Source organism: Oryzias latipes, chromosome 5 (genome assembly GCF_002234675.1).
Source record: "Oryzias latipes chromosome 5, ASM223467v1".
Classification (NCBI taxonomy): Eukaryota; Metazoa; Chordata; class Actinopteri; order Beloniformes; family Adrianichthyidae; genus Oryzias; species Oryzias latipes.
Genome location: NC_019863.2, coordinates 20,378,194 through 20,390,277, shown reverse-complemented (window position 1 = coordinate 20,390,277; position 12,084 = coordinate 20,378,194). Strand labels below are relative to the sequence as shown.

The 12,084-nt window shown below is 41.6% G+C and overlaps 1 protein-coding gene across 3 annotated transcripts in view; it reads right to left on the bottom strand.

Moving 5' to 3' along the window:
* pik3c2b (phosphatidylinositol-4-phosphate 3-kinase catalytic subunit type 2 beta) overlaps positions 1-12,084 on the bottom strand; it is a 43,939-nt gene that overhangs the window by 11,440 nt on the left and 20,415 nt on the right. For all 3 annotated transcript variants that reach the window (XM_011475234.3, XM_011475235.3, XM_011475236.3), the window contains exons 5-14: positions 5,390-5,510; positions 3,383-3,494; positions 2,789-2,868; positions 2,629-2,692; positions 2,227-2,373; positions 2,115-2,148; positions 1,737-1,932; positions 1,264-1,386; positions 1,000-1,167; positions 114-228 (exon numbers count right to left, since the gene is read on the bottom strand). In XM_011475234.3, the coding sequence (XP_011473536.1) occupies positions 114-228; positions 1,000-1,167; positions 1,264-1,386; positions 1,737-1,932; positions 2,115-2,148; positions 2,227-2,373; positions 2,629-2,692; positions 2,789-2,868; positions 3,383-3,494; positions 5,390-5,510 (1,160 nt within the window). The remainder of the gene's footprint in view (positions 1-113; positions 229-999; positions 1,168-1,263; positions 1,387-1,736; positions 1,933-2,114; positions 2,149-2,226; positions 2,374-2,628; positions 2,693-2,788; positions 2,869-3,382; positions 3,495-5,389; positions 5,511-12,084) is intronic.

Below are 12,084 nucleotides of genomic sequence, written 5' to 3'. Positions count from 1 at the left end.
AAGAGCAGCTGAGGATCACCAGAGCACCTTTAGATCTCCACAGCAGCTGTGGATCCCAAGAGTAGCTGAAGATCTTGCAGCTATGCATCGCTTGAGCAGCTGAGGTCTCTCACCTGCAGTATCACGCTGTCCGGTTGGCTGAAGTTGGGAGAACTGGTTCGGGCGTTACCGCTTCTGCCCGGTGTAGAAGGCCACAAACCCAGCAACTTCCTGCCGCATGTTAAGACACTGTGCACACACACAAAAACACTACCATTTGTACACGTGTCATTTTAAGTCATCAAAAAAGGAACTACCAGTTCATATCTTCGGGGGCTTAAACTTGGGAGGCAAGCACATAAAAGTTTAGTTTTGAAAAGTTTAACAATAGCATTGTATTAACTGTTTTTTTTAAAGGTTTTCAAAATTCATATCCATTATTGACATACTACTTTTAAACTTTCTGAAAAAAGTCCAGAAAGTGAACAAGCAGAAACCTGGGCCCCTTGTATGGTTTTACTCTATGGGTTTCTCACAAATCTAAAAATATCAGCATTTCCTATGGACGAAGCCAAAAAGCTCACTGGGACTTACACACTCACAGCTTTAAATTACCTATAAAAGGTTTTTGATGAAACTTTTCTACATTATGTTTATGGACCCCGTAACCCTTGTGCTATCCTAGGCATTGGGAGTTGGGTCATCTAGACCCACTAGACAGTGCGCTGAACCTTTTTTCTTCAATGATTTGTGATCTTCACTGGTGTCCATGGATTACATGAAATCTTTCCACCTTTATCCACCTTTGTCATGGTAGGGAGAACACGTCAATGTAAGGGTGGAGTCATATAAGATAGCACAAGGGTTAAATGTGAACACTCTGAGCTTCCCATCATTATCATCTGATGGGAAGCAGACACTTTTTTTTAATCTTGTAAAATCTGTTTTTTATGTCTTTGTCTCAATTTTTGGAATCCTGAGAAACTGGTTTCTGTTTCATGGTGGTGTGCTGTGGCTTACTGTCTAAAGTTAAAGAGCGGCATGGTGACCCAGCCAAGAGCTTCGATGCTGCGCCGCTGCTTCCCCTTCTCCTCGGCTCCTCCAGGTGGCGGCAGTGGGGTGGCATACAGCGTCACGGTCAGTTGAGACTCCCGGGGCAGCTGGTTAATCTGAACGGGAAAGCACACCCTGTTTGGGGGGGCAGGGGGAGGGGCAGGAGTCCAGTGTTAGGGTGCGGCTGATGTGACATCACAACTCTCTCGCAGATGAGGCCCAGCTACACACCTCTGGTCCCACACCACTAGATGGAACAGATATTTGCTGACAGCCTGTTTGCTGGTGTTTTGCGGTGCGCACAGCTCCGCCCCTCCATGAGTCAGAGAGCAGGACAGGAAGAAGCCTTCGTAGCTAACCAATCAGAGAACAGAACAGGAAAACAATGTCATGAAAATCCAGAGAAAACCATTTCTGACGAGCAGATGAACGCCTGTGTGATTACATTTTTCTAAAATTTACTGATGGGGCTGTTTGTATTCATCTGTTCCGATCTGATTCATTACCAGGTTTCCGTTTCCAGCCTCTAATGGTTAATTAAAGCCCAAATTCAGTTTCAATCTTTTTTACTGACATTAAAGTGAGAGGCTAGTGCTGATCTTTCCTATCTTTCCTGACAAGAGTAAACTTTTTCTGGTCTGAAGTTGTTTCTTGCTGCAAGAAGCTGGTTTCCACGACGATCTAACATTCCTGTGTGGCTGTACCTGGCAGCCCAGGTGATGGGGATGCGGTGGGCAGCGTACACGTTGAAGGACAGCACGTTGGTGACAAGGCCGGCCTCCTGTACCGGCGCCGTGCAGCCGCGGCTCTGCGCCGTTGTGTGAAAGTTGGCATTAAACGTGCTGCAGTAAAGCTCCACCAGATCCAAGATGGTTGCTGTCAGCTTCTCCACCACTTTTTCTGAAAATGAACAAAATCCGTTTGAAGCTCCTCACAAATAAGTCAATAGTAGATTTTCTTTGAAAGAAAAAGGAAAGAATCGGATTGATAGCAGCTGTTTCAAAACGTTTTCTGTGAGAAAGCCTGTGGCGTTTGCAGTCATGAACATGTTCATGTAGAAGTACGCCCATGATAGATCATACCTCTGTTCTGCCTTACAGCCAGCACTGAGGCATCCTGAGGGCAGACGGAGAAGAAACATAAGCAAGATGGCGAAACATGAAAAATGCAAAGTTTTCAGTGTTTCAGCCCCACCTTCAGTACTTTGGGCTGCAGGCGACAAGGGCATGCTGGGAGCTGGTTGAGGGCCGCCGTCACCTCAGGTGTCTCCACTGCTGCCAGTGAGCTGCAGAGCGCCTTCACAGATTGGACGAGACGCTCCACGTGAAGAGGCAGCTCCCCCTTCAGAGAAAAGCAAGTCTATTTTTATTTTTAAGTTTGTTTTTTTTACTTTCAGTAGGAAATGTAGGAAAATATGAAAGAAAACTTTATATTGGTAAACTTCTTTTAAGTATTATTTTGAAAAAAAAAAATTAATTTTACAATTTTACAAGTGCATGTGTTCTTAATTTATGTGTCTGTACATTGGCATGTGTTTCCGTGCGATTGCATGGATGTATGTCTAGTTGCACATGTGTGTTGCATGTGTGATTGCACCTCTGACAGCAAGAAGGTCTCAGCTTCATTTTGGAACGTGTCAAGCAGAAGTGTCAGAGCCTCCCTGTTCGAGCAAAATTCATAAATAAGATCAAGCAAAAAAAATTATGATAATAATTAAAAAAAAACATAAAGCAACTCTCCAGGCTCCGCCCCCCACCTGGTGACAGTCTGTTTGATTGGCCGCTCCTGCAGCAGGATGCTGTGGTTCATGGTCGATGCTGTGTCATCATCTTCCTTCTGTCAATCAAAAAAACAAGCTCAGAGGTGACTGGTCCTCCCTTCTTTTTCTGGAGACACCAGAAACTGAACTGACTTCTCCTAAACACAGATCCTACTCTAACCTCCTGATTACCAGGGAAGAAATATTTGTCCAATCATGATGGGAGAAGCCGAAAGTGAAAGAAGAAGATTTTTCTGAAAATCCACCAAAGACCATAATTCCCATTGCTTCACATTTGGTATAACTGAAAAGCCCCAAAAGTGCTCTGTAGATACCAAAAGGAGTTATTTCTGTAGTACGCAGTGGTTGGGAGATGAGCTGCACCAAAATGGTGGCGCATCAGCTGATCCAAACAGAATCATGGAGAGAAACATCATCTGCAGCTGAAGATTTACACTAACTTTGTTGAAACCCCAAACCTTTAGGGGGCAGCGCAGAGCAGTTTTTAAAGCGTCTTTATTTAGGTTGTGGTTAAAGTTAGACTTTTAGCAGAAATCAGTTCAATCTCTTTAAATGATCTGGTGTTCGGACCGTGCGAGCCAGCTCTGTGTTGACACCAGATCTCTTGGTGAGGAACAGTCGGATGTCCCAGTCGAACTTCAGACACTGCTGGACAATCTCCAGACCGGCCAGACTCTGAGAGCTGCAGCAAAAAACAAAAACAAAACAAAAAGTTAGCCGAATGGAGATTAGTGACACAAAGAGCAATTAAAGTTTTATTCTGAAATGCCAAAAAAGAAACTATAGCCTCACAATAATATCAGTGTTGACTGGTACCATATTCTTTAGACCATGAAAGACATTCAAAACTCTTTCACCTTATGTGCCTATATGGACCATTTATTCTGAATTAATTCCTATTATGTCTCATATTCCGTTGCAACTTACTGTCCCAATAATAGGTTTATTGGAATTAAGATCCTTTTCAGAGTAAATTGATGTAAAAAGTGTGTGTTAGGACGGAGAATGCTTTAGTTGAGAACTTAAAACAGGTAAAATTTCCAAAATATATAATTTTTTAAACAAGTCAGAAAATATCTTTAACCAAATCCATCCAGTCTGCAAAAATTCATCCCTGCAGGATATTTTTCCTTGGGGTTATGTGGTGATCAGTGACTGTTTATGATAACTGGAACGAGTGACCCCTCCCTTATTGCGCTCCAAACAGGAAGTACCCGCTGACTTCAAGAAGCCAAAATCCCATAGACGTTTATTGAGAAATAAATAGCCATTATACTCAGTTAATAATTCATTATATTTGGCAGAATGACACTTCTTGCTCTGCTACTTTTGTTTTCAAACATATTCTTTTAAATCCTATTTGTTTTATTTTTTGTGCAGTGCAAGTTATTCAGGTCAGATTCCTCAATAAAAGGATTAGGTCTTGGGTTGAACATTGGAAACGTTTGATTGACAGATTTCAAGCAGCCCACTTTCAAGAGCTAGGGGTATGGACTTCCAAAAGGCTTGGTCCAGCTCTCATATACAGTCAGTGGTGGTGATATCAGTCTGAGGATTATTACATTTACAGTTTCTAATGAACTTGAGAAATGTCAAAAATAGCATGAAAACATCCAGAATTCTGCTTCCAACCCATTAAAGCTCGACAGAATCTGCCTGTCATCTGCTTCTCCTTCCTCACACCCTGGATCTTTCCTTTTCAAGCTGACAGGTTTAAAAGTCATGTCCTTCCACAATCATCAGTGTCCCTCGCAGTTCTCATGGAAGTGACAACTTCCATCTCTCCGCCTGCTTCCCGCACAAGAAATTTGGTCCACTTTGTCACCAGTTTCAAACTCCAAGGGAAGTTTCTGCTTCAACGCTGCACTTTTTGATCACCCTACAAAGACTTTAATGCAATAAAACAAACATTCTTTCTTCTTTCTGGCCCCGTCTCTCTTGGTTTCATTTATTTTTGTCCTTCAAAACAAACTTTTCCCTGTTCCACAACAATCTAAACGGACACAGGACGGACATGGACTGGTCCAGGTCCAGAAGAACAGGTATTGTTTCAGAGCAGGAAGTTCAACCGGCCTCACAGCTGCAGCTTATCGCACAGACACACTTCCACCGACGCACGACACGGCTGCACTGCAGCTCCTGTGTCAGGAGGCAGACGGCAGCGCAGCAGCTGCTTCCCGTCTGCAGATTTGTGCTGCAGAGTTTTGGGCAAAAATGCCCTCAGAGAAGCAGCTGCAGCGGTGGAGATCCTCACCGCTGCAAGAAGCAGAAAGAGGAGAAACTTCCGGAGATATGACATGTAAAATGTAGGAAGACTTGGGGTTTTGACGATCCTAACCCCGACTTTCGTTTTTCAGATTCAGCTGGAGACTAAGGACATGAAGCTGCATTGGTTGATCTGAGATCAGTTTACTTTTTTGTCTGAGTCATGCCAAAGCCAGACAGACACGTGCTGCTCAGCGTGAGAACATCTTAAACCAACAAACTTGCTTCTGCTTTCTCTTTGCTCCAAATCCTAACGGAGTGAAATTCAAGAGGAAAGCTCTGAAGCTCGTGGCCTAGAGCTGTAAAGCTTACTTAGGGAGGAACTCCTCTTGTCCACAAACTTTCAGCAGGTAATCATCCACATTCAGGTGGTCCAGGTCGTCCTGAGCGTAACAGAGAGTCTGGTAGATGAGCAGGTCCACTGTTGTTGAACCTGACAAACACACACACACACACACACACACATTAGGCTTTGAAATTGTGCTATTTATTAAAGATGCCCACACAAACCTTTTAAGGGTCTATTTTTATTTAGCTGCATTTATTTTAAAGAATCATTCCTTTTGGGAAGATGGTTTTAGATGAAGACGGCTCTAAGTAATTTGGATGACATGAATGATGTTTGGTCTCATAAGTACAGTCCCTGACAAAAGTCTTGTCGCTTATCCATTTTGTAGAAACAAAAGCGTATAACCTCACTTTTAATGATTCCATTGGTTTTAGAAATGTCTCATATGAAAGCTAAAACCCTCCCAAATTGTGTTCAATATACTAAAATAAAATTGCTTCACTGAAGAAAGATTGATCATTTAATGAACACAGGTCACATTTTGGCAAGACAAAAGTTTTGTCGCCTACAGAGAGTAATGTGAAAATTCAACAATTAATTTACTTCAAAAACAAAAATATGTTGCATAACATCAGTGAATTAAGTAGTGCTACTATGAGATCCATATTTAATATCTTGTATGACTTCCATGAGCTTGAAGGACAGCATCCATGCGGTTTGACAATGATTCATACAATTTATCGATGAAGTCATCAGGAATAGCAAAGAAAGCAGTCTTACATGCCTCCCAGAGTTCATAAAGATTCTTTGGTTTCGTCTTCCATGCTTCCTCTTTCATTCTACCCCAGACATGCTCAATGATGTTCATGTCTGGTGACTGGGCTGGCCAGTCCTGGAGCACCTTGATCTTCTTCGCCTTGAGGAACTTTGATGTAGAGATGGAAGTATGCGATGGAGCACCATCCTGCTGCAGAATTTGACCCCTTTTATGGTTGGGAATGTAAGAGGTAGCTAATACTTCTTGATATTTTAGGCTATTGATATTGCCTTCCATCCTGCAAATGTTTTGCACACCCCCATAGTGGATGTGACCCCAGACCATGATTTTTGCGCCACCAAACTTTACTGTTTTCTGGGTGAATCTTGGGTCCATGCCGGCTCCAGTTGGTCTCCTGCAATATTTGCGGCGGCTGTGATGTAATTCAACTGAAGACTCATCTGAGAAATCCACCTTCTGCCACTTTTCCTAACTTAATTTTACAAAACAAAAATGATCCTAGAGTTCTTTTTAAAACAATAGACAGTTTAACTAAAAGAGACTCTCAAAGGTCCTCCATAGCAGCCTAAGATGCTGTATGTGAGAGTTTTGCAGACCACTTCAGGAGTAAAATCAATGCTATTAGATCTACTCTTTTAATTCAAAAAGGTGTTGCTTTTAATGAATCTATAGCATTGTATTTATCAGAGGAAACACTGGAAAGTTTTGTCCTGGTTGATGCTGTGGGACTTGGTCAGGTTTTCTCCCAGTTAAAGCCAACCACCTGCCTTTTAGACCCAATCCCCACATCGTTGTTGAAAACATTTTATGACTTCTTTGAGTTTGAGCTTTTAAATATAGTAAATTACTGTCTTCAGACAGGTGTCTTCCCTGCTGCCTTTAAAACGGCAGTGGTGAGGCCTCTTCTGAAGAAGAGTAATTTAGATCCAAACAACTATAACAATTATCGTCCAGTATCCAACTTACCATTTTTAAGTAAAATGATTGAAAAAACTGTTTTAATCCAATTTAATGAGTTTTTAAATAGAAAATAACATATTTGAAAAATATCAATCTGGTTTTAGGACGAACCACAGCACAGAGACGGCCCTTGTTAAAATAGTAAATGATATTAGATGTAACCTGGATTGTCAGAAACTCTCAGTTCTGGTACTACTGGATCTTAGTGCTGCTTTCGACACTGTAGATCACAGTATTTTACTCAACAGACTGAGAGGTTTGGGCATCTCTGGTACTGTACTAAAGTGGTTTTATTCCTATCTCACAGATCGAAGTTTTTACGTAAGTATGGATACTTGCTCCTCAAGGGTCTTCGACATCAACTGTGGGGTCCCCCAAGGTTCAATTTTAGGCCCACTACTTTTTAATCTATATATGTTGCCACTGGGGGACGTCATCAGGAGGCATGGCGTTTGTTTCCACAGCTATGCTGATGACACTCAACTCTACATCGCTGTGTCTCCTGATGATGAAGAGTCGGTCAACACACTCTTAAAATGCATTTTAGACATTGAGTCATGGATGGCGGAGAACTTTCTACAGCTAAACCAGGACAAAACAGAGGTTTTAGTGATCGGTTCTGAAGACAAGAGAGACATAGTTTTATCTAAACTAAAGAATTACAAAACTTCTCAGTGTGTGAGAAACCTGGGTGTCATTTTTGACTCTGAGTTGAATTTTATCCCACAAATTAAAAACATCACAAAAACAGGATTTTATCATCTAAAAAATATATCCAGAGTCCGCCCATTTCTCTCTCTTGCCAGTACAGAGGTGCTAATGCATGCTTTTATTACCAGCAGATTGGATTATTGTAATGCCCTGCTCTCTGGTCTTCCCAGAACAAGAATAGCAAATCTTCAACTGCTGCAAAATTCAGCAGCACGCGTTCTGACGAGGACCAGGGGGCGGGAACACATTACACCGATTTTAAGATCGCTGCATTGGCTCCCTGTGCAATTCTGGATTGATTTTAAAGTTCTTTTATTGGTTTACAAATGTTTTTATGGTCTTGGGCCTTCATATTTATCTGACATGATTTTAAAGTATGAGCCCTCGCGGACCCTGAGGTCCTCTGATACAGGCCTTTTGGTTATCCCAAAAGTTAGAACAAAAACGTACGGCGAGGCCTCATTCAGTTTTTACGGACCTCGACTGTGGGACAGCCTCCCAGAGAGCCTCAGGGCTGCAGAGACAGTTCATGTTTTTAAAGGAAGGCTTAAGACCTACCTTTTTAATTTAGCTTTTAGTTGAATTTTAGGATTTTTTATTTTTTATTTTATTTTATTTATTTATTTTATTATTATTATTATTATTTTTAATTTATTATTATTATTATTTTTAAATATTTTAATTAATTTATTTTTCTTTTAACTAGTTTTATATGTGTATATAAATACATTTATTTATTTATTCTATTAATTTTTAAGACGCTCTTACTATTTCATATGCCTATTGAGGTTTATGTAATTATTTGTTTTTTGTCCATGTTTTATATATATTTTAATTTTATTCCTTTTACATTTTATTACACTCCAGTGTTTCCCTCTGAGGGATCCTCCACATCAGTGACTGACCCTTCTCAGTGAGCGGGGTCGCTACAGTGGGATCTCCTGGGTCTGACTCTTTTGATCGGATCTGGGGGGTTCTGTGGTGGTGTACTCCGTGAACTTGGGTTGGGGGGTCGCTGGTGTGGACATGTCCCCAAACTATCGTTTTCCCACCTCAGGACAAAGCCAGGTCTCTACATTCTATCATTCTATCACTTTTTTATTTATTTATTGATGTGTGTGTGTGTGGGTGTGTGTGTGTTTTTGGGGGGGGGGGGGGGGGGGGGGGGGGGGGGTTGTCGCACGGTTTGTCTTGTCATCTTGTTTTTAAATTTTATTGTATTTTATGCACAGCACTTTGAGTGACATCTGTTGTCGAAAAAGTGCTATATAAATAAAGGTTGATTTGATTTGATTTGATTTTCCAGCATCCATCCTTTTAGCAGGCTGTGGGCCTTGGCAAATGCCACACGTTTTTTCAATTGCCTTTTGTTTAGTGCTGGTTTCTGGGCACTGATTCGACCATGGAGGCCATTTTGAGACAGAATTCTACAAACTGTTCTGGTTGACACAGGGACTTGAGGTGACCAGGCCTGGTGGAGCTCTGCTGCAGTGGAAAAGGGGCTGGCCTTGGATTTTCCAACCAACAAACGGTCCTCCTGAGCAGTTGTCTAGCGGGGTCTGCCGGACCTGGGCTTGTCAAAAACATCTCCAGTCTCTTCAAATCTTTTTCTTATTCTTTGTACTTGACGCTGAGACACATTGAAGGTGTCAGCCACCTCAGCAGTGGATCTGGTCTTCAGCCTCTTGATAATCAACGCTTTGGTCTCAGGGTGAATCTTAGGCATGTTGTCAGAGGTCAAGTTGCAGATGATGTGAAGGCCTGGTGTGCTGGGGTTCTTTTTATACACACCCACTAATTGATTGATCAGTAATTGATCACAGGTGAGGCTGTAATATAGGATTGGGTGCATCATATGACAAGGCGACAAAACTTTTGTCTTGCCAAAATGTGACCTTTCTGTGTTCATTAAATGATCAATCTTTCTTCAGTGAAGCAATTTTATTTTAGTATATTGAACACAATTTGGGAGGGTTTTAGCTTTCATATGAGACATTTCTAAAACCAATGGAATCATTAAAAGTGAGGTTATACGCTTTTGTTTCTACAAAATGGATAAGCGACAAGACTTTTGTCAGGGACTGTATGTCTTTACTCCAAACGCAGCAGCTGGACTGTACAGAAAGAAAAGAGCAGTATCGGTCTAAAAGATTCCAGCTTTTAAACTTCTTGGGTCGGTTTTGAATTTTAAACAGTCTCACTCCTTTTTTATCCATGTGAACTTTTAAACCCAGTAGAGCTCTGATGAGGGTTTTGTGTAGAAGGTGAATAACAACCCAACTTTCCTGCTGAGATAGTTTGTTTTAAGATACTGTTACCTTTCTAGTAGGCAAGTCTTTGTCTTTTGAAGACCCACTTCAATCATCTTTTGATCTATTGTAAAAGCGTTCCCAGTGGTCTTTCATTATGATTATATTGTTTTTAGCCTAAATCAAAATCCCCAGTTGTTTTCTAGGACATAGTTCCTGCAGAGCAGCAGAAGTTCATTAGAAATTCACCTCTGAGTTGAGAGCGGTACTATTGGAGTGGAGCTACCCGGGCCCCCCTTCAGCTCTCTGTTTACGTGCTCTCCTGTTAGATTACACCCTCTTACACCCGCAACCTAACTTTACTGGTTAAACAGAAATAAAAAGCTCTGTTAAGAAAAATAAAGATGTAGTGGTCTACCTAGTGTATTTTCTATGTCACAAATATCGTAATTTTCAGAGTATAATTTGCGTTTTTTGGATAGTTTGGCTGGTGGTGCGACTAGTACTCATATGGGACTTATATATGTGATTTACAAAAAAAGCAAAATAAATAGCAATAACTACTACGGGGCACTTTAGGTGTGCATCACAGGGCTCCAGACTAACTTTTTTCACTAGGAGCACAGTGGCCCCTAACTGATAATTTTAGGGGCACAACCAGAAAATTTAGGGGCGCATACCGTAAATCAACATTCTAACCAAATCTACTAATTTCCACTGTATTACTAATAAATACTTTAATAATAGATGCAGAAATTACAATGTGCTGTTTCAAATTCAGTGTCACATTTTATTCTGCACTTTTGAAGATGCAACAAGAAGGTAAACTGACGAAAGCATCGCTGTCATGACAGTACAAATAGTAAAGAAAACGGATGGAAATTTATCTTTGTGACACCAAATAAGTGCAGCCAAGATGCACAATAAGCGTGTTTGAGATCACCCAGGTGAACTCAACGCTGCGCAGATCACCTGGTGTGTGACATATATTTTTGTTTTTGCTCCAACATCAACTGTCAATCATCACAAAAATATCGCGAAAAAGGGGTGGGAGCAAGGGGCAAACCTACCCGGACACAGCTGGAAACTGAACTGACTGAAAGCTGCCCTACAGACTACAAAACAATGCATTATGGGACATGTGTCCTGATGGTTTTTGTAGTGGAGTGATTAATTAAAATAATTTAAAATACCAATTCATTAAAAAAGGCTACATACATCACAAAACATTAAAATTATCATAACATATATAATAACACAGATCATACTAAGGGGGAGAAGAATATTAAAACTAAATTGAATGTTAAGGACAACTCCAACTGTTGTCCTTCAGTCTTGCTGCAGATTCGCTTTCATCTAACAGCCCCCCCGCCTGGTGTCCCCATCGATCCAGGCGAGGTGCTGGTTCATCTCAAACACGTCCATCTTTGCATTTTCTCCACGTATTTTCAGTGAGTCTAAAACTAATGTTGTTGTCTCTCACACGTGTTTAAAGTTCAAGCCCCGTTAGCTGTCACGCATGTAGGTATGGGACATTTATTCTCCTCAGCTGACCCGACTCCCACGGGAGCGGTGTGCTGCCGTAACTGCCGTGCATAAACCGTTTGTGGTCGGGGGTGACACGCCGCCGCGCGCTTGACCAAAACCCTAAACCTTCCTCCGGTTCTGTGCGGCCCAGAGAGAAGTTCAGCACGGACTACATGTATTTAGAAAATTACGAGCGAATAAATACGTTCTAAAGGAAAGTAAGGAACTCCTTAATGTGGTCCGGGGAGGGGGCTGTCCGGTTTCCTGCTTTCAAACCCTGTCATTGTCACATTGTCACTACCCCAAGAGTCATATACCCCACTGTGATTGGTTGGTCAGCTTCTCACACGACAATGAAAAAGTGTCATTCATACAAACTGGCGGCCTGCAGTAACATTAAACCTTCATATTAAGGCGGGGACCGCAAAATATCATCTTGGGGGCCGCAAATAGCCTGCGGGCCGCGAGTTTGAGACCCCCGCTGTAGACTCTG